We start from the raw sequence: 26,082 nt of genomic DNA, 5'->3' as shown, positions 1-26,082 counted from the left end.
ACTATTCACTTTAACATTATTATTATAATTAAATTATCTACGTGTATGTCTCTGGTTTTAGAAGATAAACTTAAATGATGACGCGCGTTAAAAGCATGTGGAGTGCCATGATCATAAGTCCTATATATAATTAATATTGTCAATAGACATTTTAATCATAGATTTATTTTAGTGTAAATACACTTACACATAATACACACTATTTTTATCTTATACAGATTAATTAATTGTTATTTTTTATTTTCAAACAGTTAACTTAGATTATAGACTTCATACCATCACGTAGTTGGATATACCAGAAGCATATATACAGTGTTCATATATATACATGTTTCTGGACATACACAAAAGTCTGTCACATAAATTATGTACTGATATATACATATACTGCATGAGAATACAGGTACCAGTATTAAAACCCTAGGCACACTGGCCACTTAGGGGCCTTATTATCCCTCTTTCCCCACCCCACCACATGATTAACACCTTACCTGAGATTATGATCAGTCAGGTGTCACAGGTATAGGTACACATACAACGTATTTTCTTTAACCCCAGGGGGTCCAGTATAGCATTCAAGTCAATTGATAGCATGCTGTGACAGCCTCTGTACCTGTGTAACCTACGTTAAATCTACCAGTCTGCTAGGCATCATGTGGTTTTCTTTCAAATAATAGTAATAATAATCCTCCCTTTTTATCAAAATGAGATTATATTTTTTTTTCTCCCAAAATAATGTATGCCAAATGTTTTGTGTCTTGTTTAGGAGATGAAGAGGGGTTTATTAAATTGCATGTATCATAATTAAATCCATACTACTTGTACAGCATGTGTATTCCAAACACGCTTCAAGACAATATCCCTCATCCCCCAGCCTCCTTGAAGCATATTACGATATAAATATCAGTTTAGCACTTAAAGTACTCTAAACAAGTGTTTCAGGTTTGAGATTTTAAATGAGGTTTATCAGAAAGCATTACATTCTATACGATAACACAGGGATCTGAGAATTAGTTAGTTTATATAATTATAGACCCCCCCCCCCCTCCCCCCCCCCAGAGATCCATTTTTAGACGTTTTAGGGATGTAGATGAAAAATCGGTAAAAATCATACGATGTGTTAAGTACAACGCAGGGAATGATTTGACCAGTTTTTGACTTAGACCCCTAAAACGTCTAAATATGATCTAGGTACTCTGGTGGGGCCATTATTATATAAACTGTAACTAATTCTCAGATCCCTGTGATAGCTATATTGTCCTACAAGATTTTGCTGCTACGATAAAGATTTATAATGACGTAGATAAAACTGAAATTACAATTAAACACCAGTGGCTAGAATAGATCATCCTTTAAAATGCGATTTTTTTAGTTCTTTTTTTTTAATTTTTATTTAGAAGTGCTATAGACAACAATGTGATTGTCACTTGTCGTGCGTTCAAGATTACCAAAGAACCCAGAGAAAAGACTTCAGATGGTCAACGTAATGTAAAGTTTCAAAAATGGCTGTCGTGCTAAACCTCTAACATTGTTTGAGAAGTGAAATATGAATGCTAATACGTGTATATCGGAATTCTTTAACCAATAGTCCATCGCGACCCCTTAATAAATTCACATCAGGCTAATTCTTTTACATAACCAAGAAGTGAAATATGGCATAAATGTGTTGTTCTATATTTCTTATGAAACAAATAACGTTAAACATTGACAAATTCCATGTCATTGTTAAGTATTTTAATTAATATCGTTGAAATATCAAATCGTTGATCAATACGATTAAGCAGGTAGAATATGGGCGCTGTACCTATACCCGAGCCAAAGTCACGCACGTTAAACAAATGAACTACATAACCACTGCGAAGGTGATAAAATGGTTTTGAGGCAAAATAATTCACCTAGTAAGGTAAACAAACTATTTTCAGAGCGATTTGAGCAGTTATAGACAAAAGTTGCATTACTCTACGAGCAAGGGACAGAGTTCGGCATACAAGAAGTTCAACCTCAATGTGTAATGGGGGAGTTTGAAAATTTCACACATATGTCACCACCATGGGCTTTTCAGGCACATCACAGTAAAACCGACTGATCTAAATTCCATTAGAACTGGGTTTTTCCGATATATGTACAAATTTTAATGTTCTCTTAGAATGAATTGTCCCTTTAATAAATTCACATAAGTCTTATAATCTTATAATATTACAGATGCATACATTGTTATAAGCTGGCCCGGAAAAGCATTTCCAATTAGCAGCAGTTCGAACTCTAAAAGCGTTATTTCGTATCAGTTTGAGGGAAGCCATTGTGTGATATTATTATGTCTCATATCTCTGAGCTTGTTTCTAACTATTTATGATTATGTAACTTTGATTTGTGCAACACAGTAGACGTTCACATCAAGGATTGACCAAGCCATGTGCACCGATATACTGATCCTACGCGACACCAAACTGCACAGCACTCACAAAAACTTTTTTTCCCGCTATGCAGCAGACAAAAGATATTCAATCATTGCATCTCAAAAGATATTCAATTTGACACCCCCAGCCAACATGTACTGTTGTTATGTGAGGCAGCGCCCTCTAGATCCCACTTGTTGGTATGCGCATTGTGGATTCCACCGCTGCCACCATTTGTAATTTGCACAAATCGGGTACAAAACGGAGCTGATGCACGTGCTCATTAAGGTTATACGATATTTCCTTACCAAGCTATGATACCTTGACATTCACTTTGACCTTTGACATTGATCACAGTGTGTCCATGCTTTTTTTCTGTTCTAAAACCACAGGGACCTGGCACGAAAATTTTTAACCAATAGCATACATATATATATATTATACTATAATATATATATATGTACACTATTGGTTAAAAATTTTCGTGCCATGACCCTGTGGTGTAGCTCACTTGCTTTAACCGTCACCGCCATGTTCACTTGTTATTCGGAACGCTTCTCGAGTTTACGCACAAGCACAACATTACATAATTTGCATAATATAGTCATGATAAGTAAAGCCGAGAAGAGTTCCGAGAGAAAAATGAACATGACGGCGACGGTTAAAGTAAGTGAGCAACACGATGTTTAAATGGAGTTTCTACAAAGTACAGGTCATGACACCTCCAAATGAGATTGTGGATGAACACAGTTATGGGTACTGTTTACCACCACAGCGTAGATTTTGTGATTTTGGCTTGGTTTTTGAGGTGCCCATTAGAGCCAAGACGACATTTCGACCGGACAGGGAAATGTCTACCTAGCATATTTTTCGTAAATTTCCCGATTCATCAAGCCATAACTTCGTCAATACTTGGCCAATTTTGTTCATCAAGCATTCAATGGAAAGATAAATTATTTCTCTTTAAGGTACGATATTCGTCAATGTTGTATATAATCCATTTATTAAGATAATCACGGTTTAAAAAAATAGGTCCGTTTTTCTCGACCGCCGAGTTCATACCCTTGATACTATAATATATATATATATGTATACTGTTAGTTTAAAAAAATCGTGCCAGGTCCCTGTGTCTTAAACACGCGCCGAGTTTGCTTACAACGGAAACCGCGCTTCTTACTCGCAATGCATTTTTCTTCCCTCGATTTTTTCATTAAGAACTCTTTTTATTGAGAAAACAAAATCCCCAACTCTGACGGAAGGAAATTTAAAACATGTGAGATTCAAAGTTATAAGGACATGTTTGTCAATTTCCCAAAAATATAGTACATGTAGATCTAGTTCTAGCAATTATGTAGCTACTGTTGTAGCGGTAAAGATATCACCTTCTGGCTGGAAAAGTCAGTCAGAAGGTGATATCTTTTCCGCTACAACAGTAGCTAGCAATTATGCAGCGCAATTGCAAAACTTACAAGTTGTTCAAGAAGTAAGAACGGAAATGATTGTTTCATCCCTCCCACCAGTCCCGAAGAACCATCAAAACAATTATCCCACAAGACGCTAGTTTTAGAAGACAATTAAAACGGAACCTTTTGTTAGTGGGATCGAATGTTGTCTTCAATGATTACTAAAACGAAGGAGGTATTTTGAGATAAAATAGATTTCTTCTATCGTTGACGATCTTTGCTGAAGAATGATGATCTCAATGCTCATTTGACAACATATCTTTTGGTAACGCTTGCTTGTCCATTCGTGAACCGTCTACTACAGTTCATCCTGGATGCTTAAAGGGCATTAAACCCGGAAAACGGAACAAGTTGTTTGTGAATATAGGCCTACCTAAGGATACCCTATAAATGATGCAATTATTGCGTTAATTAATAGGATAAGTGTGACAAAATAACTGGTTTTCTTTTCGTGTCATGTCGCATCCGGTGGGGGGTGGGGTATTAATTCAAGGATTCATCTTTGATAATTCTGCTGAACTCATTGAATTCCATATCGGTATTGTCGGGTATTAGAAACACGTTGAAACACGAGTATTAGTCAACGCAGCGTCACATGATTTTGAAATTGACAACCACAAAATGATTGATGTCTGAATCGCTTACTAAGTGATATAAGTATTGACGCCGTTTCTATATACTTACCTAAACCTTGGCGTAGAAAGACCTCTCTAAGCGGCTGATAAAGAAGCCTTAGACATGCAGCCTAGGAAAGTCCTGTTGTGTTCTTTGGTAGTAATGGTACTTCTCGTTCAGGTCACTGATGGATTCTGGTTCCTATCAGGTGAGTGGGAATCTTGTTTCTAAATTTCTAGAATATCACATTCATGTATTTTCTTGTTTTTAAATTTTAAGAATATCACTCACATGCATTTATTATGTATTTTCTTCTTCTTAAATTTTTAGAATAGCGCACGTATTCATGTATTTTCTTGGTTTCAAATTTTAGAATATCACATGTATTCATGTATTTTCTTGGTTTCAAATCTTAGAATATCACATGCATTCATGTAATTTCTTGTTTTCAAATCTTAGAATATCACATGCAATCATGTATTATCTTTTTAAAATGTTCAGAATATTTCACATGCATTCATGTATTTCTTGTTTTCAAATCTTTAGAATATCACATGCATTCATGCAAGTACTTTCTTGTTTTCAGATCTTAGAATTTTTCATATCAATGTTATCTCAAACAAAATGTAAAACAATATTTATCGATTTATTTTTCAATTTTATAAAATATCATTTAGTTTGATGGAAACATTTAAACAAAATTTACATTTGATAAGTAATTAATTAAATTGTTTTTGAACAATGCATTTCTTGACGACTGGAACTAAAATACTAGGTACCATAGCTTCCACCTCTACTTTTGTAGGAATTTTCGACATTCAATTACTCTTAATATCTAACTTTCCATGTTTTCTTTTTAAATTTTTATATCCCACCAAATATTTTTCACCAAAGTTTTCTTTTTTTCTTTTTTGACTTCTGGTTCGACCTAGACGGGATACAACACAAAATAACAAAAAACTTAAAATTCAGAAAAGGACTTGAGTAGCTTATGTCCATTGTCCAACTCCATGAAAAAGACTACTCAATTAAATTTATGAAAACATTTACATGATACATATTTCTAAATTAACGATTAAACTAAATAAAATGTGTCGATTTATTATTTTACAGCAAAAACCGCAGGGGCTGAAACAACAACACAGTCTCCGGCAGCAGTTAAGACAATCGGATCCAGAATCGGTGGTTTCATCTCTATGGGAAAGGGACTTTTCAGTCGAATCTTCAATTTCAGAAGTATATTCACGGGAGGAGCGAATGCTCAGTGATGACTACAATCTAAGTGCCCCCATCCCGAAGTGTGCCGAGCGCAAACTTTGTCATGAAAACGAATAAAGATCAGTGTATTGCGAAAGAATGCGTTAGTGCTTTTGTGTAAAAAACAGAACGTTTTAAAATGAACTTCAGGAATAGCGTAGCAATTTGACGACGGAGAAAAAAATATGATAGTAGATTAAATTGGAAAAAATGCGCTTATTGGCTTCTTTTTTGTTTATAAACAATGGAACAAATAATAAATGTGATTGTTATAGCGTGTAGATAGATAGCGCAAACTTTGTCATGAAAACGAATAAAGATCAGAGTTTTGCGAAAGAATGCGTTAGTGCTTTTGTGTAAAAAACAGAACGTATTAAAATGAACTTCAGGAATAGCGTAGCGAAGCAGGTTATTTGCAGTTGAACATCAGTTATAACGGTATTAACGGAAAAGAATGAAAACTATCAATCGCTAACTGCACAGGGATCTGGCACAATTTTTTTAACCAACAGCTTGTATGCATATTCATATATTAAATACTGAAATATTTATATACATACTATTGGTTAAACAAATTCTTGCCACGTCCCTGTGGCTAAACGTAACAAATTTACTGCTTTTATCAGCACTTTTTTTTTCTTTATTTAAGGCTTATTTTTTATACAGTAACACATACCACTGGTACATAATGTTATTAATGAACAGTTTCAGAACTTAAATTGTAACTCACATTTCAACATTGAACGTCATTGTACATCACTTCGATATTAAAAAAGAGAGACATTTTAGCACATCGACGAAAAAAAAAAAAAAAATATGACTGTCTGGCATAAATGACAGTGCCATGAATGGAAATATCAAATTCTTTGAAACACTTATTTTAGAATGATGATTCCGTAGACATGATTTTTTATTTCACTTTGAATTTATTTTGGCCTTTTATTTCGGATTATTGATATAAATACTAGCTTCATACCAAGTTTATCTCATAAAATGCTGAGTCAACATACATATCTGATGCAAAAACAGCATATGTAGGAAAAAACATTTCAAAACTGTAGAATCGAATAATATTACTGCGAACTTTCATTTGAGCTAATATTAATTTTGTGAACAAGGTAATCAAAATGTAAACAAAAGATCCATTTGCCTCCCCCAAAAGGGAGAAAAGCATGCTTCATTCGACCTGGCTCGTACTGGTTTTATACCTTCTAATATCCAAGTCGTAATTTAATATTCTTAAAGAAACTTAAACTTATAAAAAAATCTGTATGCCGATGTACATAACACTGTCATTATGCTATGTTGGCCATACAGGGATGTCTTATCGTTTTGGCAGGGACCGGTACATTTGTCCAGTAGAAACCATTTTAATGTTTTGTTCATAGATCGTTTATTCAACAGCGTAAGCCAAGGAGATGTTCGGAGACCTTTTCTTTTCAACTTTCGATTGGATACACACGTTCATGTTAAAAACACCCAACTAGTTTTTCTGTTTTAGGTAGAGTTCTACCATAAGAGAATATTTACTTGCTAAAATATCGGGAACCACCGTTTTCCGGTACAATTGGTTAACCATGATGGAATAGTGTAGGTCTGCAAGGGATTGGCAAGATGCAATGTTTGGGGATGGAACTTTTACGTCATTTCAATCTACATATTAGCTTATAATTAGCAGTCTTTAGGGGCGAGGGACGAACAGATTTGCGTATAATTAGCTTCCTCTTGTGATGCAAGGATACGAAAATTAACACTTTGTTTGCTTTGACGAAATTAAGGGATGGGTAACAAGTACGTAGAATGCCAAACCTGCGGAATTATCAACAACATTTGTTATAATACGAAACCATACAATAAAAGAAAGATAATGTCTTATAAGGCCATTTTTTAATATCTGTTTAGGGTTACCTGACCGACCCTAAATGTACCTAAAAGGTACTCCTATTAATAGTTTTATAGGCCAATCTAAGCTGTTAATACTTTCTTTCAAAGTCAAGAGTGCGAGACACTAATATTTAACCATAAAATCCCTACCTACCGACTTTATTTTTTGCCATGTAACCCTAAACCGACATTTTTTTTGTCTAAGATTTTTATATCGTATAATGAACCATTTGTGTTAAGACATTAAGGTAATTCACACTAGTTCAATAGCCAGGATTATCACGAAGACTGGCAGACGACATTTATGAAAACTGAAACATCTAAATATATTTAAAAATATTTAAACAGAAATGCTGTGATTTAAGAATGTAATTGATACAGAGGATACGAAAAGTATGATTTTCTTTCTGAGTTTAGGACCTAATAATGAAAATGAGTGTTATAAGCGCATACTGAAATACGTCGGCCATTTCTTGAATTTCATGCACACATTTTCTTGGTCCTATAGACACATGAGACAAGGGGACGAACAACCGCTGAACACAGGTTCCCTGAATTTTGACACAAATACATTGTCCAAGAAGGACACAAAAACTGCACGTAAATCAACATTGAATACTGAAAAGTTTTCGGCGAAAACACATTATGATACAAAGTCCTTTATTACAAGTTTAGTTATTGAAAAACAATAATGCAAGTTTGTAAAATGGTCTTGTGGTATTTTCCACACTGTTACAGAACCAAAAATATGGATCACCAAGAATTTATAAGTCTCATATACGTCCTTGGGATCACAAATGTCTAAGCATTCTCGATATTCCAGGAGTTACTATCGCAGACGCTATATCCACCCTTGAATATTTCATAACAAAGAAAGCTGTGCGTGCGACCACAGATGGAAAGAGAAGGTAGTTTGGTCCTTTGGTGTAAATAAAGGTATCGAATAACGCCATAATGTTGTTGACTGTGTGGCGTCAGTGTCTCTGTTAATTTCAAAAGAAGTTTCGGCTTTTTTCTCTCTCCCGAACTGCCTTCAGTTTTGCTATGAAATAGTCCAGGGGTGGATATATAACGACACTGTTAGTAACCCCTGGAGTATCGAGAATGCTTAAACCATGAACATTACGCTGTCAAAGGACAAAGGTTGGTTGCTACTTTACACGTGACAATATTCTGCCAAGTTGATGTAAAATTTCCGATTGAAAGGAAAGGTAAATGATGTTTTTGGATTTCCAAACAGGTAATTCCGTGTAGTCATGAGGATATCGGTACACGTCAGAATAATGATTGATAGCTACCCATCACTTACCCAACCAACCGAATTCTTCTCACACTGACGACCACTCCTTGGTGTTCATCGAGGTTTACGAAAATTTATCACGATGGTGTATCTACAATTGGACATGACACTAAAGCAAGTCTTTCGATTTTCGGTTCTAGCTTTGATACTCTTAATACCATCGACATGCGGTTTCCTATTCAGAAGTAAGTAAATATTAAATGTTGTTTGAGTATACATAAACTTTGTATCAATTCTTCCTTTACAAACGATTACGTTTTATTTTTGTTTATTGAATTTTATAATGTACTTTATTCACACCCAGAAGTTCACGCAACACTGCTTTTTCTAATACGAAAGGCAAGATGAACTTGCGACTAGATTTCGTCCTATACTTCTTATACTGCATATGCTCGGATATTTCCATTTGAAAAAAATTCAAAGTTTTTTTTTTTTTTTTCGAGCAACTTTTTGCTAAAATGTATCATTTGGTGTCGAAGAGTGAGCCGGATTATGATCAATCCATTTTTAAAACAAAATCCACATACCTGGCCCATACTGCTAGTCTGAAAAGGGACTAGCCAGCTGGAATAAGAAACAACTTGCCCTTCAAAGAGAGTGGGCTTATGGGATCACCCTGGCGTCAGGGTTTGGTGCAAGTTTGTGAAATGCTGTTATCAATAACATTTGCCACTGGTTTCTACCGAAAGATCTCTAATTGACATTGTTGTGGGGTTGGGGTACATTTCGGCATGTCTTCAAAGAACTCGTGCAATGAATCTAATGGGTATTTTAGAAATTCATGGGAGACATGTTTGCGATCGTACAACTTTGAGGGGATGAATAAATTTTGTTATGTTGCAATTTCTTCATATCATAATAATATTCAAGTATAAATTTAGTGTATAAACGTGATCAGTATTAATTCTAAAACGAAAACGAAAATGATGTGGATGCACGGGAGTCCTGAAAGGCCAAATCAATCTTGTCACGGCAAAACATTCAAAATTGTCTATGCAACTTAACCAAGAAGATACGTTTAACATTTTTTAGCCTTCATTTAAAATTTTAAAAGTTTTATCTGAGGTCTTTATTTTGGAGATTTTTGGTGTTCTTTTCATGATATATGCCAGATTTTGGATTTTGTTTGTCGTTTTACAGAAAAAGCACCAGAGGTCGCGTCTACTCCAGCACCTGCATATGGCTACTACCCACCATCGCCATACATGATGGGTCCAGCCCCTTGGCAACAGGGGCCATATAGGGATCCAGGACCTAGCCCTTATCCACCAGGCCCTAATAGAATGGGACCAGGGCCTAACAGAATGGGACCAGGGCCTAACAGAATGGGCCCCGGGCCAGGTCCTAATAGAATGGGTCCAGGGCCAGGTCCTAACAGAATGGGACCCCCAGGCCGCTTTCCACCAGGCCCACCTAACAGGATGGGCCCTGGACCAGGACCAAGACCATACCCACCTCCTGGACCATACCCACCTCCTGGACCATATCCACCGCCTGGACCATATCCATCGCCTGGACCATATCCACCTCCTGGACCATATGGTCCATACCAGCAGGGACCCTATCCTATGGGACCCAATATGTACCAGGGTTGGCCTGGACAACACTCCAGCCCCACTACACAACCACAAGTTCCCAAAAAGGGTTTCTTCCGTAGCATTGGACGTGTATTCTCATCTGTATTCAGCTTTGCCAACATCTTTTCCTCAAGTCCAAAGGGATAGAATCTTCTGTAGAATATTTTTTGTGGGTTTTATTAAACTACAGAAAAAAATAAAAAGCTGCATTATTGGTATTTCTATATAAACAGCTGACCTTTGATAATTCGAGCACTTGCATCCCTAGCCCGAATTGTAAGCTTGCAAATTTTCCAAACTGCTGGATTCCATTCACTTTATCAATAACCGAATCTGTTCCCTGATATCACAGCCTGTATTGTGAGTTTTCCAGACTATCGGAGTCAGAATTATCAGGACTTCTTTTTTATCAGAAAATGTTAAGTAACTGGTGCCTTCTATTTCCTTTTCTCCAGATCACAATAATGATTGTTCTGTTACAAGAAAGTTAAACTGTAAATATACATAATGATTGTTCTGTTACAAGAAAGTTAAACTGTAAATATACATCTTTGTTAATTTTATATTCTGTCTATGCATATTACAGAGTTACTATAACTTACCTCCCCTGTGTGAAGACATATATTCATAGTGATGTCATTATTTTGAGAGCAAAATTCACATCCTTTTCTTTGAAAAATATTATCTTAATTAAACTCACAATTAGAACATGATGTCACAATTAATTTCTCCCCACAGGGACCTGGCACAATTTTTTATCCAACAGTATTTATATACAATTGTATATATATTATAGTACCCTGTGATCTACCCTGCAAGGACACATAACTCTGTATAATGCAATTCAGAATATTATAATGTACATGTACATTAAAACTGTATGCTATATCAATGACAATCTGATGGAAACAAAACAGGGGTTATATTATCATGATTCATCTTGACCTCAATGATTATCATACAAATGAGATGTTTCAACCAATCAGAATCGAAACAGCCACTCATACACGGTTAGTTGCCATATCATCAATATTTTTCATGTTTTTTCCTTACTTCAAAAATAAATGCCAAGAAAACAAAATGTTCTGTCACTTTGAAAACTGGCTATCTGCATTTTGGTTTGCTTACATAAATCTTCCATCAGATATATAGATTCATCAACATGTCCAGCTTAATCAGCCTGCACAGAACTTTTAACTCATTCACCTCCTGAAGACACATTTAGACTCTCCTAAATCAAGGACTAGAACAGTCCATTATGGAATTTCAGGGGTCCATGATTTAATAAATCTTTCCACAACTGCAAAAAAAATTAATGAAGACATACAATTTCTTTCGACAAACATACCCTTCTAACATTTTTACTCTGTAACAATATATGAAAGCTAATGAATAGTTTTTATTATAACCATTTAATAATCAAGAGGAAAAAAATCGGTGGAATTTAAAATGTGAACATACAAATTAATACATGTACCTAACTTTAATGGAAATCAAACGGACATTAGCAAATGTCCTCTAAAGACAGGTATCATATATACAGAGGTCAATCATATACAATTGTACAGAATTGTTATAAATGCCAGGCACCAACATGGTTTGACAATGAATCTGTCATTTATATAGTGGTGTCTATTGTAGCAAGTTTAACAGTAAAGTATATTGTTATACCCCTAAAAAATAGTTTACTATATAATTTCTCTTGACAAAAATGCCAATAAATGAACTGTTCCATCGAGCGGTCCAAAGAACTGTTAAAATGAGCTGTTTGACCCAAGTGACGTCACAATGGGGTATAACAAAACAGAACTTATCGACTGGGTTTTTGAGTAACAGATGATTTGTTGGACTCTCACACAAACAGTTGGCCTCAGCCTTTGGCCTCGGGCAAGTTTGCCTTCGGGTCCAACAAATCATCTGTTGCCCTCACCCCCAGTCAACAACTGTATACAGTGTTTATATATAAAACTTCAACCATTCCATATTGAAATTTTTAAAATCGCTAATAAATCAGAAAATCTTATATTTTCATCATATCTTTTACCCAGTATATATATATGCTTTTACTGTCAAATATGCTACAAAGGACATCTCTATATAAGTGATACTTGTCTATATATATAAAAAGGGTATCTTTCAATAAGTAAGGTTTTTAAATCTTATCCTGAAGAGAGCTATATATCCATACATCTGTAAGTCTTTACTGGTTGCCTCCCTTTATTTTCTATTCGCAGGTAAGCAGTAAATACAGCTGGCATACACGTTATTCAATCAGTAAACACACATCCCTTTTCATTTTTTTGTGTTCAATACATTGAAAAAAAAACTGAGATCTTGCACTGAAGTATAGGACATAGAGCTTAAGTTTAATTCCTAAATATTTATAATGTAGCACTAGAATTTTCTTAGGAAACTGGCTTATCGTCAGAAGATGTTTTTGTCTCAATCTTAACTCATTCACCCTGATATTACAAAATGGACTATTCTAGCCTTTGAAATAGAAGAGTCTAAATGATCTCCAGGGGTGAATAGGTTCAGAACCAATGTCATGGGCCATGGATTCAGCTAACCTGATGTCAGTGGGCTGTAATGTGATTACTCGTTGCCATAGCAACCTGTGTTTTAGGCATTATCAACTAATTCAAACTTGATGCTATATACGCTCACAATTGGTCGAGTTTTATCACTGATTCAAATTTGCTGGCATAGGAATCTGGCATAGTGTTGGAATTCTAAGTTTGCTTATAACAGAGTTAACTCCCTTGCGGATTCATTGTGACTTCTTATTTTGTAAGCAACTTACATTTTATTTTCTTTGAAAAGTATGATGCAATGCTTACAAACTGATGACATCACAATCAATTTGAATACCTACCCATAAGGACAGATAACCAGATACAAATACGGAATAGGCCATTGGTTTCCCCCCCCCCACTATTTTCTTATGTTGCCTGGTGACTCTAATGCACTAACTTGTTGCTATAGGAACAAGTGATGTTATAAGCCACTGAAAATATCAATAAGACAATTACTCTGTTTTTGTGTTGTGATAGGATACATATATTTTTGAGTTATCCATAAATCCAAACTTGCTGCCATCTATAGGATCCAGTGTCTGCATGAATAGACCACCAATCCGATAAAATAAAACGATCCTGACGCTAACTTGTTGTCGTGGGTGTCTGTGCTGGAATAGGCCACTTTAAAGTTAAGTTTGTACCTTCTACTTCCACATGTTCGTAAAACCACTTCCGACAACAGCGGCACTCAGTGCCACATTTTTCAGAGCCACACTTTGGACAAGGGAAGTGGCAGCCCTCACATTCCATGTCGAGACAGTCACACAGATCCAGGCTATTGTCTAGTAGGACACCAGTCTCATCATACAGTTGGTTCTTACGGATACTGTAAACAAATTTAAGAAATTGTATACTTGCATAGGAATGCATTAACACACAGCATTGTTAAAGAGTGAAATGACAAGTCTAATTCTAATCATAATGAGGTAAAAACTGTATAAAACTAGTATATTAATAATCCGAAATAAAAGACCAAAATAAATTCAAAATAATTTCAATGGAATATATATTCAGCCACTATAGGGCCTTCTTCAGTCCAAAGTCATAAATTCTAATCAATTTAGTAGGTATTATATATAAGTAAATTGTATAGAACTAAATGGCAAAATACACTTAAAATAATTGTGGTGCAATTACCACATTTGACCCAATTACTAAATGTTTCATTTGTACTCTGGAGGCTTCAGACATTGAGAAATTTGAGAAGCACTTAATGGGGACAAATTTAGACATCTCACAAACTACTGTACAAAAGAAGCCAAAAATCACTGTTCAAAAGAAAAATGGAAATCATGTGGTATTCATATTTCATCAAGATAAGTGAACTTCATGCCTCCTGAGTTGAGGGGTTTAACGTACCCCAACTGTTCATTTGTTTCCAGGTACGAGAACATGCCTCCTCAGGAGGAGGGTCATGTATAATAGGGTCATCCATGATACTCCAGGGGCTACTACCACTATAATTCTATATATTTGTATCTATCCATAGTAAAACTGCAGGCAATGGTACAGTTTTACTATGAGATAGTCCAGGGGAGATATTACATTAGTGATAGTAATCCCTGGAGTGTTGAGGATGTTATAGGGTCAGTATACAGAGAGATCTACATATAAAATTTTAAAAAAGATCATTTTGGTGCTTTTCAAGAATAGTGGCAATAAGACTAGCACTTTAGAAAGATCGACAAATGGACCATGCTGGACAAAGAAGATAATTACTTCTCTCTGTATATCCTTCTGTTCATCTTCCTCATCTCTCTGGCACTTCTTTCTGGATCAAAGTTATCCATAAACTTGCCTGGGTTCGCAAATGTCAGCATACGTAACTGCTTTGTCACAGTCTAAACAAACATAAAAAGAGATTTTTTTTTAATTGAAACATTCTCAATATTGGACATTGAGCAATGAGGTGTTGTTACACATACTACTTACATTTACTTATATAATTAATGGCTTAGCTGCGTGTATATAAATAATAAAAAAACAATGTTCCATTTATTTTTCCTTTGAATATTGACAGTTGAATTCAATACATTCAAGAAATGTTATTCTTCAAATTCTGGTTGATAAATAAGATGATTTAAATTTTTTATACCTGCACATACTTATCAACTTTAAGCTATTCTGTTTCAATCTTTTCAGTGTACAAACCATATGTATGAAGATCAAATAATTCAGGTCAATGTATGTTCAACCTTAATATGCAAGCTATATTTGTAGTTCATCTACATGTACAATATAATTAGGAATAAATTCGTCTAAAATCTATAAATTCCATATTCTTATCGTCACGTGTCATATTCATAGTGACAATTATTTAACATGTAGGCCTATTAAAAATATATTCTCGCCTAAGTGTGGCCTAACAAATATTAGGAACAATTTAATAAATTATGAGCTTGTGATGATAAATACAGAAAACATTTAAAACAAACAATACAGCTAAAATATACTTAGCCTACACCGATATGACATTTTTATAATTGTTCTTATGTGTCATTCTACAAACAATTTATTTTTTTACTGTCCATGAGCATACATACTTAAAATGTAGAAGGTAATCCAAATAGTAAGCTGATAATGTAATGTCTGGTTAGCTTTCATTGTGTTTTCTACAAAACTTACATTTCCATCGTCACTGCCAGTCCCATCGTTGGAATTTGTATTGTCTTCTTCCATTCCGGCTGGATGTGCTTCCTGTGTCGACTTTTTATCACTACCGTTTGTTTGGTTAGGGGCTGTTGGCTTAGCTTTGTTCTTGCAACTCCTTTGTCGATCAGCTCGACGGTCTTCCATTTTAAAGCGCCCTCTATTTTGGTCTCTGCTCTTGGGACTCGAAACGTTTGATCACAGGCGTGCTTCATGTAAGCGTATTTTAGACACCGAGTCACCACAAAACTCCGTTTTCCTGTCAACAGATTGCAGCCAAAAAAGCAGAACAGGTATTGTGGAAAGTGAACTTTTCCAGTAGGCCTATGGCTTTAAGATTATCGCTAATTTATAAATTCAACCGTAAAAAATAATACCAACTCCAAGCATCTTTATATTAGCTTGTGGACAGTTTTAGCCATCGAATTAAAGCCCGAGTTGTTTCGGCCATAATCCTCCGGATCGACAGATATTGACAGATTGAGGCCTGTTAAATCATAGTTTCCTAACAATGCGACTAATGCAGTAGTGGCTACCATTGATATAAAACATAACATTTTCGTCATTGTTTGAATAAGTCAGAAACCAACTCCCTGAAAGCTGAAAGGCTGCTTTATGCTGTTATACTCCATAGGAACTTTAATTACTGTACAGTAGCTAGAGTGAGGGTAATTTCGCACACCTGACGTTTTTTCGCGATTTTCTTTTAACTGTCAGAAAGGTTAACACTGTTGTTTATGTTGTATCTAAAGGCGGCCTCTCACTGTGATTTCGTCATATTTAGATTTCAGGATAAGTTTGTTTTGAAAAAACAAAATCGGAATAATGCGGCTCATCTCGGTAAAGAAATTTATCGAAAATAAACCACTTGCTATAAAAAAAATCTGGGTGATAAATAATTAATGTATATATGTTTCTGCTAAAAGTACGACTATTGAAATACAGTAAGTTTGTAACCATGGATACTGATAAACATGTTTTACTATTTGTACATTGAGTATATAGTCTGAAAGATTTTAAATCTCTAAACTCATGCCTAGATATATTCTTATCGATCTGCCTCCATTACCTACTCTATAATTATAGAGCAGAGTTGTCATTATGAACTGTGTTAACAATATAAACATGAACACCTTGAAATTATCAACATGGAAATCGAACATTTCTTAAAAACTTAACTAACGAAACTTTATAGATTATTACCTGCAATGCTACATGTACATTATATACTGTATCATGTATGTATTTATTGTATGATTATGAGTCCAGTGTAGAGGACCTCAATCCTGTACTGGAAAATAAACTTAACTTAACTTAACTTAAACTTAAACTTAACTTAAACTTAACTTAAATTACAATCTATTGGCTGGGTCACATATCCTTTGACCAGTACTATACAGCTCAAATGTCTATGTGCATGAATTGATTACCTATTGGCCCCACCCCTACCACCACTCCATGGGCCAACCTGAGGCAATTCTTCACATCTAGGGGCTTTCGGTTCGTAAAAGTACATTTATAATTCAAATGTTTATCAAAGCCTAAAAAAAAATTCTGATTATAAATTCAACTGGCTAGATGATCGGTTTGACACTTTGTTGCTGTAATTGGATGTGTGGGATATATATAGAGATCACCTGCTGGTCGGTCACAAAGACATGTTAACCCTACCAATTCAGGCGGAAGTCTACCGCTTTTGAGGCTGATGTTCCGCCTACCGTTTTAATACCCAAATATTCCATTTTCTGCAAAACATCTTCTTAATTTTTTTTCTTCCGATTTCTGAATTTTTTATAGTCGATTGGGGTTGCCTTGGCGGCTTCAAAATGCATACCAGACAGAGTAGGGGGGCTGGCTTGATAATTAAGTAAACAAAGGAGGTATGAACAGTTCAACCTTGGCTTGGTGCTGTCACTTATTTCATGTGTCTGAGTGTAAAGATGTGTATTACGTAGGCCTACCATAAGGAAACAATCATCTGGCCTTTTAATAAATTTTGTACTTAAAACTACTCAAATGATTTAGACCACCTTCCAATATAATCAGATGATCTGTTACGGAAATAAAAATTCTTCATTTTTTTAATGGGAGTTTCATTCTCAAATGCGGTTTTGGGACAAGGATAGAGTGTGAATATATGAATAAAAAATAAACAGAAAATTGGCTCCATTATTTCCATAAATTGCATTTTTAACATTGTATAATTAATAGTTACTGAAACATCTGGCTGTGCATTTAAGGCATTGCCTTAAGTCATAATTATCTTAAAGCTGTCATACAAAAATATACTAATCAATAAGTTATCACACAAGTACAATGTGTAACCATATTATGTGTATATATATAAGATGTGGTCCTGAATCAAAGTCCCCAATGATAGTGGATAGGAAATGGCTACTACAAAGCAAGCCATTGTGTTATAAGAGTTGTCTATATTTAGTAATGTGTGAATTAGTCATCACAGAGTGGTGCTTATTAGGGTATTCAACCAATAACTCTTTCACCCCTATATAACTTTAGTAGACTCTACCATCCATTGATCTGGATGGGTCCATTATGGCCTACAGTGGTGAAAGGGATAAGCACCCAGGGTGCTTAAAAATTTGAAAAAAATAAGGGAGTGCTTAATAGACCCATATTTGGATTACAGGTAGCCCTTTATGAAATTATTGCAAAAAGTAAGCCATTCATCAATTTGCAAAAGAAATCAAATAAAAAAAACCATTGTGGGTTTCATAGTTTCAGTCAGCATTTTAATATAATTCAAAGTCAGTGAAAATGAGGCCTTAAAAAGGATATGTTTTACTTATTGGGATGGGGTGCTTATTATAAATATTTGGTAGAATAATTAGGTATATCATAATATAGAGTGTATTAGTAAAATTATTTAGTTTTTACAGTGTAAATGTGTGAAGTCTATATTGGAACAAAATACTTCCACCTTTTTCTGAGTTAAGCCCTTTGACTAAATGATATCCGCCGACTGGCAACTTTTCCTAAAAACTACTGGATGGATTTCAAGGAAACTTGGGGGCAATAATCCTTATACATGTTGTAGATGTGCATAACCTTTATGAACATGAGCAAAATTTTGCCAAATTTATGAGACTTATATGTTCCTTTGTTACGAAACAATTTACCAACTTCTTTTCCGAAACTACTTGAGTGATTTCAATGGAACTTGGTAGCATTTGATTATCTTTATTAAACTTGTACATGTACCTTTAATCTATATTTGAAAAAATACCTTCAGAGTTCTTTTGGGCCTCTTGATTGAAGCCTCCTGGTGTGTGTGTGTGTGCTATATAGGTCAATTACAGTATATGTGTCAAATATCATACATAAGTTTTAAAGAATCCGAGCTAGGATGACTAGCAGTAAGTGGGTATCTTTTATAAGTGTGATGTTACATCAGACATGGGCCGGCTGTACTGTTTCTTATGTTGGTTTATATACTGATTGTGAAAATTTTGAAGTAATGAGGCATGTGATGAAAACTGATGATGTGTTCTATCATATATAATATATATATATTTATTCCATGAAATATTAATGTAGAAACTTTCGTTGTTTTCACATGGAGTTGCTGTTAAAATCATGAATCCAATTTGTTTGGTATACTTATATTTTTGTAAACAGCTAAGGACATTTAGGATATGCTAGGTTTAGGATGAAACATTATCTAGAGTGCCTGTAAAAAACCCACCGACCAGCTGTCAGTACAACTAGCTATAGGTGCTCCATGTGGGATTTGAACTCGCAACATCTACATGGAGGCCTTAAATTGTGGCAATGTGTTGGGACCTTTTATCCACTTGGCCACAGTCAATGAAATATAAATAATTACTATACAGTGCTATAATTGTTATATACGTTCTATTGGTCAAGAACTATTCCCCAAATGCTTTGAAGGATACAAAGTTACCACAAGCATTAATTAATTGATGATATACAGTATACATCACATATGTAGATACATCTTATCAGTAATAAAATCCTACTTTTATATGATTTCAGATGATGAATTTTCTGGATCTTGGATAAACATCCTGATGACTTAGACACAATGACATCGCAGTATGGGTAACCAGAACGTGAAAGGTCATCACCTTTGGCCCACAAGTTGCATGCCAGGTATCAATCGTAACATCGACCCAGATGTTCCCCTCCCAAGCAGTGGGTCCGAGGACGAGGGTGATGTTGATAATGCCACATGGCGGGAACTGGAAAATGCTGTTGTCAACAACGATGGAGAATGTCTTGATCAACTGATCAACTGCGGTGCAAACATCAATACGCCCCTGAATGAGAAAGGAGAAACAGCATTAATTCTTTCAGTCAAACTCACGCATTTGCAGCTTGTGCGTATCTTGCTTGCCCAGACACTGTGCAAGAAGAATTGTTTGAATGTAAACAACTGTTCAGCATTAGACCTTGCTATTGTAACTGCCTTTGATAATCGTTTGGAGCCGCGCCACACGATGGCATGGCAGATCATCAAGTGCCTTATGGAGGCCAACTCAGAACCAGTCTGTAAGGACGCTATGATGTACGTCATACGAACCGCACTGAAATACAGTGATGAACTATTTCTGTACAGACTTATACAAGCTGCCATTGATTGTTCAAAGTCATTCAAATTTCACGAACTTCTTCTCCAGAAATTACATAGACACCAACCTATTTATCTTGACAGTATAGATCCTCTGTTGATGAACGCTTCAGATTTTAGTGTCAAATTAGTCCGCTATGGGCTGCCAACAGATCTGGAATATGTTGTAAATTCCTTTATGTACTATCTCGAGTCCTACTGGGACTCCAAAGAAAACAAGAACAGTGTCCTGCAGAAGTTGATTCTGTACGCCACTGCGGCGGGATGGAGTTGGTCCCAACAACAGGTGTCGCATATACATCAGGTGAACCCCGCTGTCGGAAGCTGGTGTAGTCGACAGCTCACCCAACCTCTGTCTCTGGGACATCTGGCACGTAAGACATTTCGAACATGTCTCTCGACCGATATCTCCGTAGCAATCAGCAGTCTGCCGTTCCAGCTACCAGAGTCGCTGAAGTTGTACCTCATTCTTAAGGATATTGACGAGATCCTGAACAGTAGGATTCCAATGAAAGAAATATTTCTGTAATTCAACTCCTCAACTGAAGAATTCCATTCAGTACAAAAATTTATAGCATAGTTGTTTCATTTTGTGAGGAGAAAATTTCATGATATCCACTTTGATACAAATTTACAGGGACAAATATTCTGCATTTTTCAATAGCTTTTAAATAGCTTTATATATTATAATAACAAGCTGCCAAATCACCTTACTTATCATTCTTTCCATTTTATTCGGGAGAATTTTATTTTGTGGAAATTAACTTGACTGGAAATACAGCGAAATTTGATTCCTCGCGAATGAAAGCAACTACAATGTATACAGTAATCTTACTAGATGTGGATGATGTGATAGCATTGTACTGCAGCCAAAACGCAGCATTTAAAATGAAAGTTTGTACTATTTCTTAGTGTAATTTTGTAATTGCTATAGGAATTTATACTATAAGCATTTAATTTTTGACAAAAAAGTGCTTGCTACATAATCAGTATTGTAGATTTAGAATGAGTATATCTATATTGTATGACAAACTGTACAGTGAGATTTAATGGCACATATATTATATGTAATTATTAAGCATTAATTTTATAGGGCATTTTATGAACTGTTTTATGAGTCAGTTTAAGGACATTGATATCTGTCATTGGTAATTTGAAGTTGATCAGGCTGTCAGACTTATTTAAGGACCATCAAACTAAGGGAGGTAACTGATTGATGAAGGAGAAGTAGGGGAGATAACTGATATATTGGAATATGAATAATCAGAAAATGAAGGTACATGTACTTTTATTGTGTTTATTTTCATAAAAGTTTGAAAATGCTAAAACTGCATACATCTGCTAGTGTCACAAAAGCTATATGTTTATACTAATGATAGAAGTCAAAGTATGTATCTAAAATAATGTTTGAACAAATAATACAATGATCAACAATGAATGTTGATCCTCTTGTATCTGTTCAGTTCTTAGAGATTTAAATTTTCTATAATATTTAAGCAATAAGAATATGTCATTTTTAGAATTAAGACATTTATTTACCTTGGTAAATGAAAATCAAATTATGATCATTTGAATGATCTCCCTTTGCTTTTGAGAGGTGTTCACACTTTTAAGGCATGTATACGTAGCAATATGATTTGAATTTGATCAATATTGAAATTGATATAAAATGGTACAAGTAACCAAATATAGAATTATGTTAACTCATTCAACCCTTTCATTACAAAATGGACTGTTCTATCATTGTAGTTAGAAGAGTTCGAATGTATTCACAGGGTGAATGGGTTATCATTATGAATTAATAATTGACAACAAAAAAATGGTGTCTTATTTTATTTCAATTTTGTCATGTACATTGTTGCATTTTGAGATTTTACATTGCTATAACATACTGTATTTGTGTACTGTATTAGTGCACTCAAATTTTAGCTTCTCTGAGCTCGAGGGAGTATGGAATAACTAATGCGATCTGTAATTCACTCCATTTACTACGGTATTCATATTTACAAGTATATTAGATGTATCGTGTATACAAATTGATAGCTCAGTCAAATATTAGCTCGAATTGATTAGTGCAAAAGATGTTTAAATTAAAATAGGTGGTCAGCTATAATGATTAAGTACATGAATAGTGCTTTGAGCTTGTTTGTTAGCATGATATACAAATGTACAGTTGTACGAAAGTTTAATTTTCAAAATTTTATTAAATTTGGTTAAAATTAACTGTTCATGGCTTCATACTTTGTTCAAGTACTATGCCAGATATCAGTGGTAACCAGCAAGGCTCGCAGAGCCATGGAATGATGATTTCAATCACATTAAATAATACATACTCCGATCTTTGTAGAGGTATAAGATGCATGTAAACAAAAGAGATAAAGTATTGCATGTAACTGTTCACAAAATGTTATAGACAATGCTTGAAAAATTGGCCATGTTCTCCATTCCATGATTGCCTTAATTTTTTAAAATATAAAAAAAAACCTCAGGATGACAGATACACAATCCGTCATATATTTATCTTACAGCTGTATGAATACCAGCAAATTACAGTACATGTTCATACTTCATACAAGCTGTATTATATTATGTTATTATTGTATTTTTTTCATACTGAAATTACTTTGTGTAGTAATTGAGTAATATTCCTACTGGGATACATTGTATAAGTAAAATCAGATTTGTTAAAAATGTATTGTTTGGTTTGTTTAGTTTTATGTCTTATTTACAGCCACAGTTATTAGGTTGTGTCGGGTTTTGTTGATGGAGGAAAGCTGGAGTACACAGAGAAAAACCAGCTGTCCATATCAGACATCTGCCCCACATGGGATTCGAACTCATGACCCAGAGATGGAGGGCTTGTTGTGATATGTTGAGACATCTTAGTTAACCACTCGGCCATTGCTGCCCCTAAATGCATTGTCATATATGTTTAATATAAAATACAGAAAAATATTTAGATTGCCACTTCTAATTTCTGATGCCACTTCTGATGGCTTTTCTCTGGGTAATATGGCTTACCTCAACCTCCTGACCAGTATGGATGAGGAGACTTTTGGCACATCCTTAAATGACCCTGGATGTTAATAGGACAATGAATCAACAACTTAACAATGCTAAGTGTAAACTTGTAATATAGACTTTAACTAATTGTCAAAATCACAAAGACAATCTTAAAATTATACATGGACATATAGCAGATACCAGGTAATATTGTTTTAGATTCATTTACTTGGATAACAACAACACTTTAAATTTGCTAAAATGTGAACAATATAAAGATGTAAAACTATGTCATATTAATTACATGTATTTATTATAATATTTTATTATAACATATTTTATGATCCATGTTTGTGCCATATAATGTATGTTGTTTAAGTTGTTCACTAATATCCTGTGTTTCTTGATGGGATATTCTGTATTTGCATATTACAGAGTTATCTTTCCTTGTGGGGAGGTATTGATTGTCATGTCATATGTTTGCGAGCATAACGTCATACTTTTCAGAGAAAACTATGAGAATTTTGCTTTTGAATAATGATGTCACAATTAATACCTATCTGCAAGGGGAGGTAACCCTGTAATATGCAAAGCTGGAATACCGTATTCGACCCAATAAGCGCCCAGGGCGCTTAAAAAACTGATAAAAATGAAAAGGTGCTAATAAGTCCAAATTATTGCAATTCTATACCGTTTTATGTAATTTTGGTCCTTATTTGTGCCTGGGCAATTGAAATTGAGGCCTCAAAAAGGGGGAGGGGCGCTTATATGGACATGGGCGCTTATTGGGTCGAACACGGTAAGTATATTGACCGTTTCTATTCTTTTTTATTGATATCTATGCGATTGATGATAGTATGTGTTTCTTGAATATAATGTGACAGCTTTAAATTGATATAACCCATTAGCATTGAATCTTAATCCTGTCCCACATATAGTGTTCTATTATCATAATATATATTTATCAATTTGTGGAGACTCTCAGATCTCCTAAATATTGTATTTTTAGCAGATAAACTAACTGAATATAGAAACTAAAAATCATGATGGTCACTAAAGAAGAAATGTTTTATACTAGAGAATTTTTCAAATAAGTTCAAAGCTATTGGAAAGAACAGATATTTTTCTACTGCTGTAAATCTCTATTTCTGCGTAACTGGTAAAATTCTTTGTTACGCTGCGGGACTGAACTACGTTGAACATCTGTGACATTTGCTCACATACCAGTGAACATCTGTGACATTGGCTCACATTGCCGGATGGAGGTCACGCGGTTACACAATTTTAGCCACACTGATTAATGCCATAATTTATCGCTATTTTCTCAGAAAGTGGGCTGAAGGGATCAGTCTCACATTTCATATGTAGGTTCCCCTAGGGCCCTAGTTGTGCTCCGCCAGGCAGCCATCAGATACTTTAAGTTTGTTATCGCTATTTCTCAAAGGGATCTTTCTCAAATTTCATATGTAGTTCCCCTAGGGCCCTAGGTGTGCCATATTGCTTTTTGGACCGATTGGTCAACAAGATGGCCGCCAGGCAGCCATCTTGGATTTTGATACTTAAAATTTGTTATCGCTATTTCTCAGAAAGTGATAGGGATCAGGCAGCCTCTCACATGACAATTTAAAAACAATTCATATATATTAACGAAATATTTTTTTTCAAAAATTGTTTCTGAACATAGGTTCCCCTATTCCAAACATGTCTTGGAAAATAAAACACTGCACTCACTTGACAATATTTCATAGTTGTGAACAATATTGCATTTTGAGGTACGTAGTCAATCGGTCGAAGATAATAACTAAAGTGTTACTACACATTTTTTTACTAAAACATTCAACCAATTTTACACCATTTTTGAAACGTTAATATGTCACATGTACTAATACACTGTTTAGCGGATTAGATAGTCGGACAATTGGGTATACTTATTTTCTTTGTTACGATCTCGCTGTGCTTCTGTAGTACCCCACAAAATAGGTTTTAATGTTGTAAAATACTAAAAGTCTTCAATATTGTATGTGCTTCTGGTTTGAATATATATTACTGTCTAAGAAGTGTCTGTAGATTTAGCTTTTCATTTAAAATGCTCAAAGTTCAAAACATCATTTTCTTCATTCTATTTCTTGTCCTTTTCTGAAAAATCTCAGGAAACTTTACTTTTATTTCCATGACAATTTACCTCATTTACTCCACACCAAATTATTTTTTTTCTTTTCAGAATATTTCATTGTATTATAAGATACAAAGGGAATTGGACAACAGGCACTGCCTATATTAGCCCTCTCCCAAACTACTGGCATAGTTGGCTTATTGATTAAATCTTTCTCTCATCGGTTTTTCATGATATATATTTTCTACTAAACTTGAATAATTTAAAAGAAAATTTACCATGGCCTTATCCACAAGGTTTGATTGTAGAATCTATTGAATTTCCGTCCTTTTATAAACATTTCAAGTTATTGTTTTCAAAAAAAAAATAATTTTAATTTCTGATGAACATTTCTCAATCTTGTGAATAAAATATTGATCACTTTTCTTCAATTTTACCCTTTACGTTTGTTGAACTTTAACACTTCAGATTACCAAGTCAGATGCCTTAGTGGCCATTTTACATTCTGATTTAATTTTCTCATCATTTATTATTACCAGCCAATATTTATGATATATGACACAGTACATATATATATCATATGTACTTGTATATTAAGTTTCAAGCAAACAGTTTATTCAAGGTTGGATATTTG

General features: G+C 34.7%; 3 protein-coding genes across 4 annotated transcripts; 2 read left to right on the top strand and 1 right to left on the bottom strand.

The window, feature by feature from the left end:
- Window positions 1-8,978: 8,978 nt before the first annotated feature.
- Window positions 8,979-10,652, top strand: LOC138333770 (proline-rich protein HaeIII subfamily 1-like). Its single transcript, XM_069282344.1, has 2 exons — window positions 8,979-9,100; window positions 10,056-10,652. Exons 1-2 carry the CDS (start codon window positions 8,998-9,000, stop codon window positions 10,637-10,639), a joined length of 687 nt encoding a protein of 228 aa, XP_069138445.1. The 5' UTR covers window positions 8,979-8,997; the 3' UTR covers window positions 10,640-10,652.
- Window positions 10,653-13,261: 2,609 nt separating this feature from the next.
- On the bottom strand, window positions 13,262-15,908 carry LOC138333769 (ARL14 effector protein-like). The gene is made up of 3 exons (XM_069282343.1): window positions 15,697-15,908; window positions 14,791-14,912; window positions 13,262-13,897 (listed from the first exon to the last, which is right to left on the bottom strand). The coding sequence occupies exons 1-3, from the start codon at window positions 15,865-15,867 to the stop codon at window positions 13,654-13,656; spliced, it is 537 nt and encodes a 178-aa protein (XP_069138444.1). The 5' UTR covers window positions 15,868-15,908; the 3' UTR covers window positions 13,262-13,653.
- A 4-nt stretch (window positions 15,909-15,912) lies between these two features.
- Window positions 15,913-22,555, top strand: LOC138333768 (uncharacterized). 2 transcript variants are annotated; one of them, XM_069282341.1, is made up of 2 exons: window positions 15,913-16,013; window positions 19,738-22,555. In XM_069282341.1, the coding sequence occupies exon 2, from the start codon at window positions 19,800-19,802 to the stop codon at window positions 20,859-20,861; it is 1,062 nt and encodes a 353-aa protein (XP_069138442.1). In that variant the 5' UTR covers window positions 15,913-16,013; window positions 19,738-19,799; the 3' UTR covers window positions 20,862-22,555. The 2 variants fall into 2 exon arrangements, with proteins under 2 accessions (XP_069138442.1, XP_069138443.1); XM_069282342.1 differs by lacking the exon at window positions 15,913-16,013 and adding an exon at window positions 19,126-19,195.
- Window positions 22,556-26,082: the final 3,527 nt, after the last annotated feature.

The sequence above is a fragment of the Argopecten irradians genome, chromosome 10 (assembly GCF_041381155.1).
Source record: "Argopecten irradians isolate NY chromosome 10, Ai_NY, whole genome shotgun sequence".
Taxonomy (NCBI): domain Eukaryota; kingdom Metazoa; phylum Mollusca; class Bivalvia; order Pectinida; family Pectinidae; genus Argopecten; species Argopecten irradians.
Note: the sequence above shows the minus strand (reverse complement) of the source record. Positions and strands in the feature narration are given on the sequence as shown.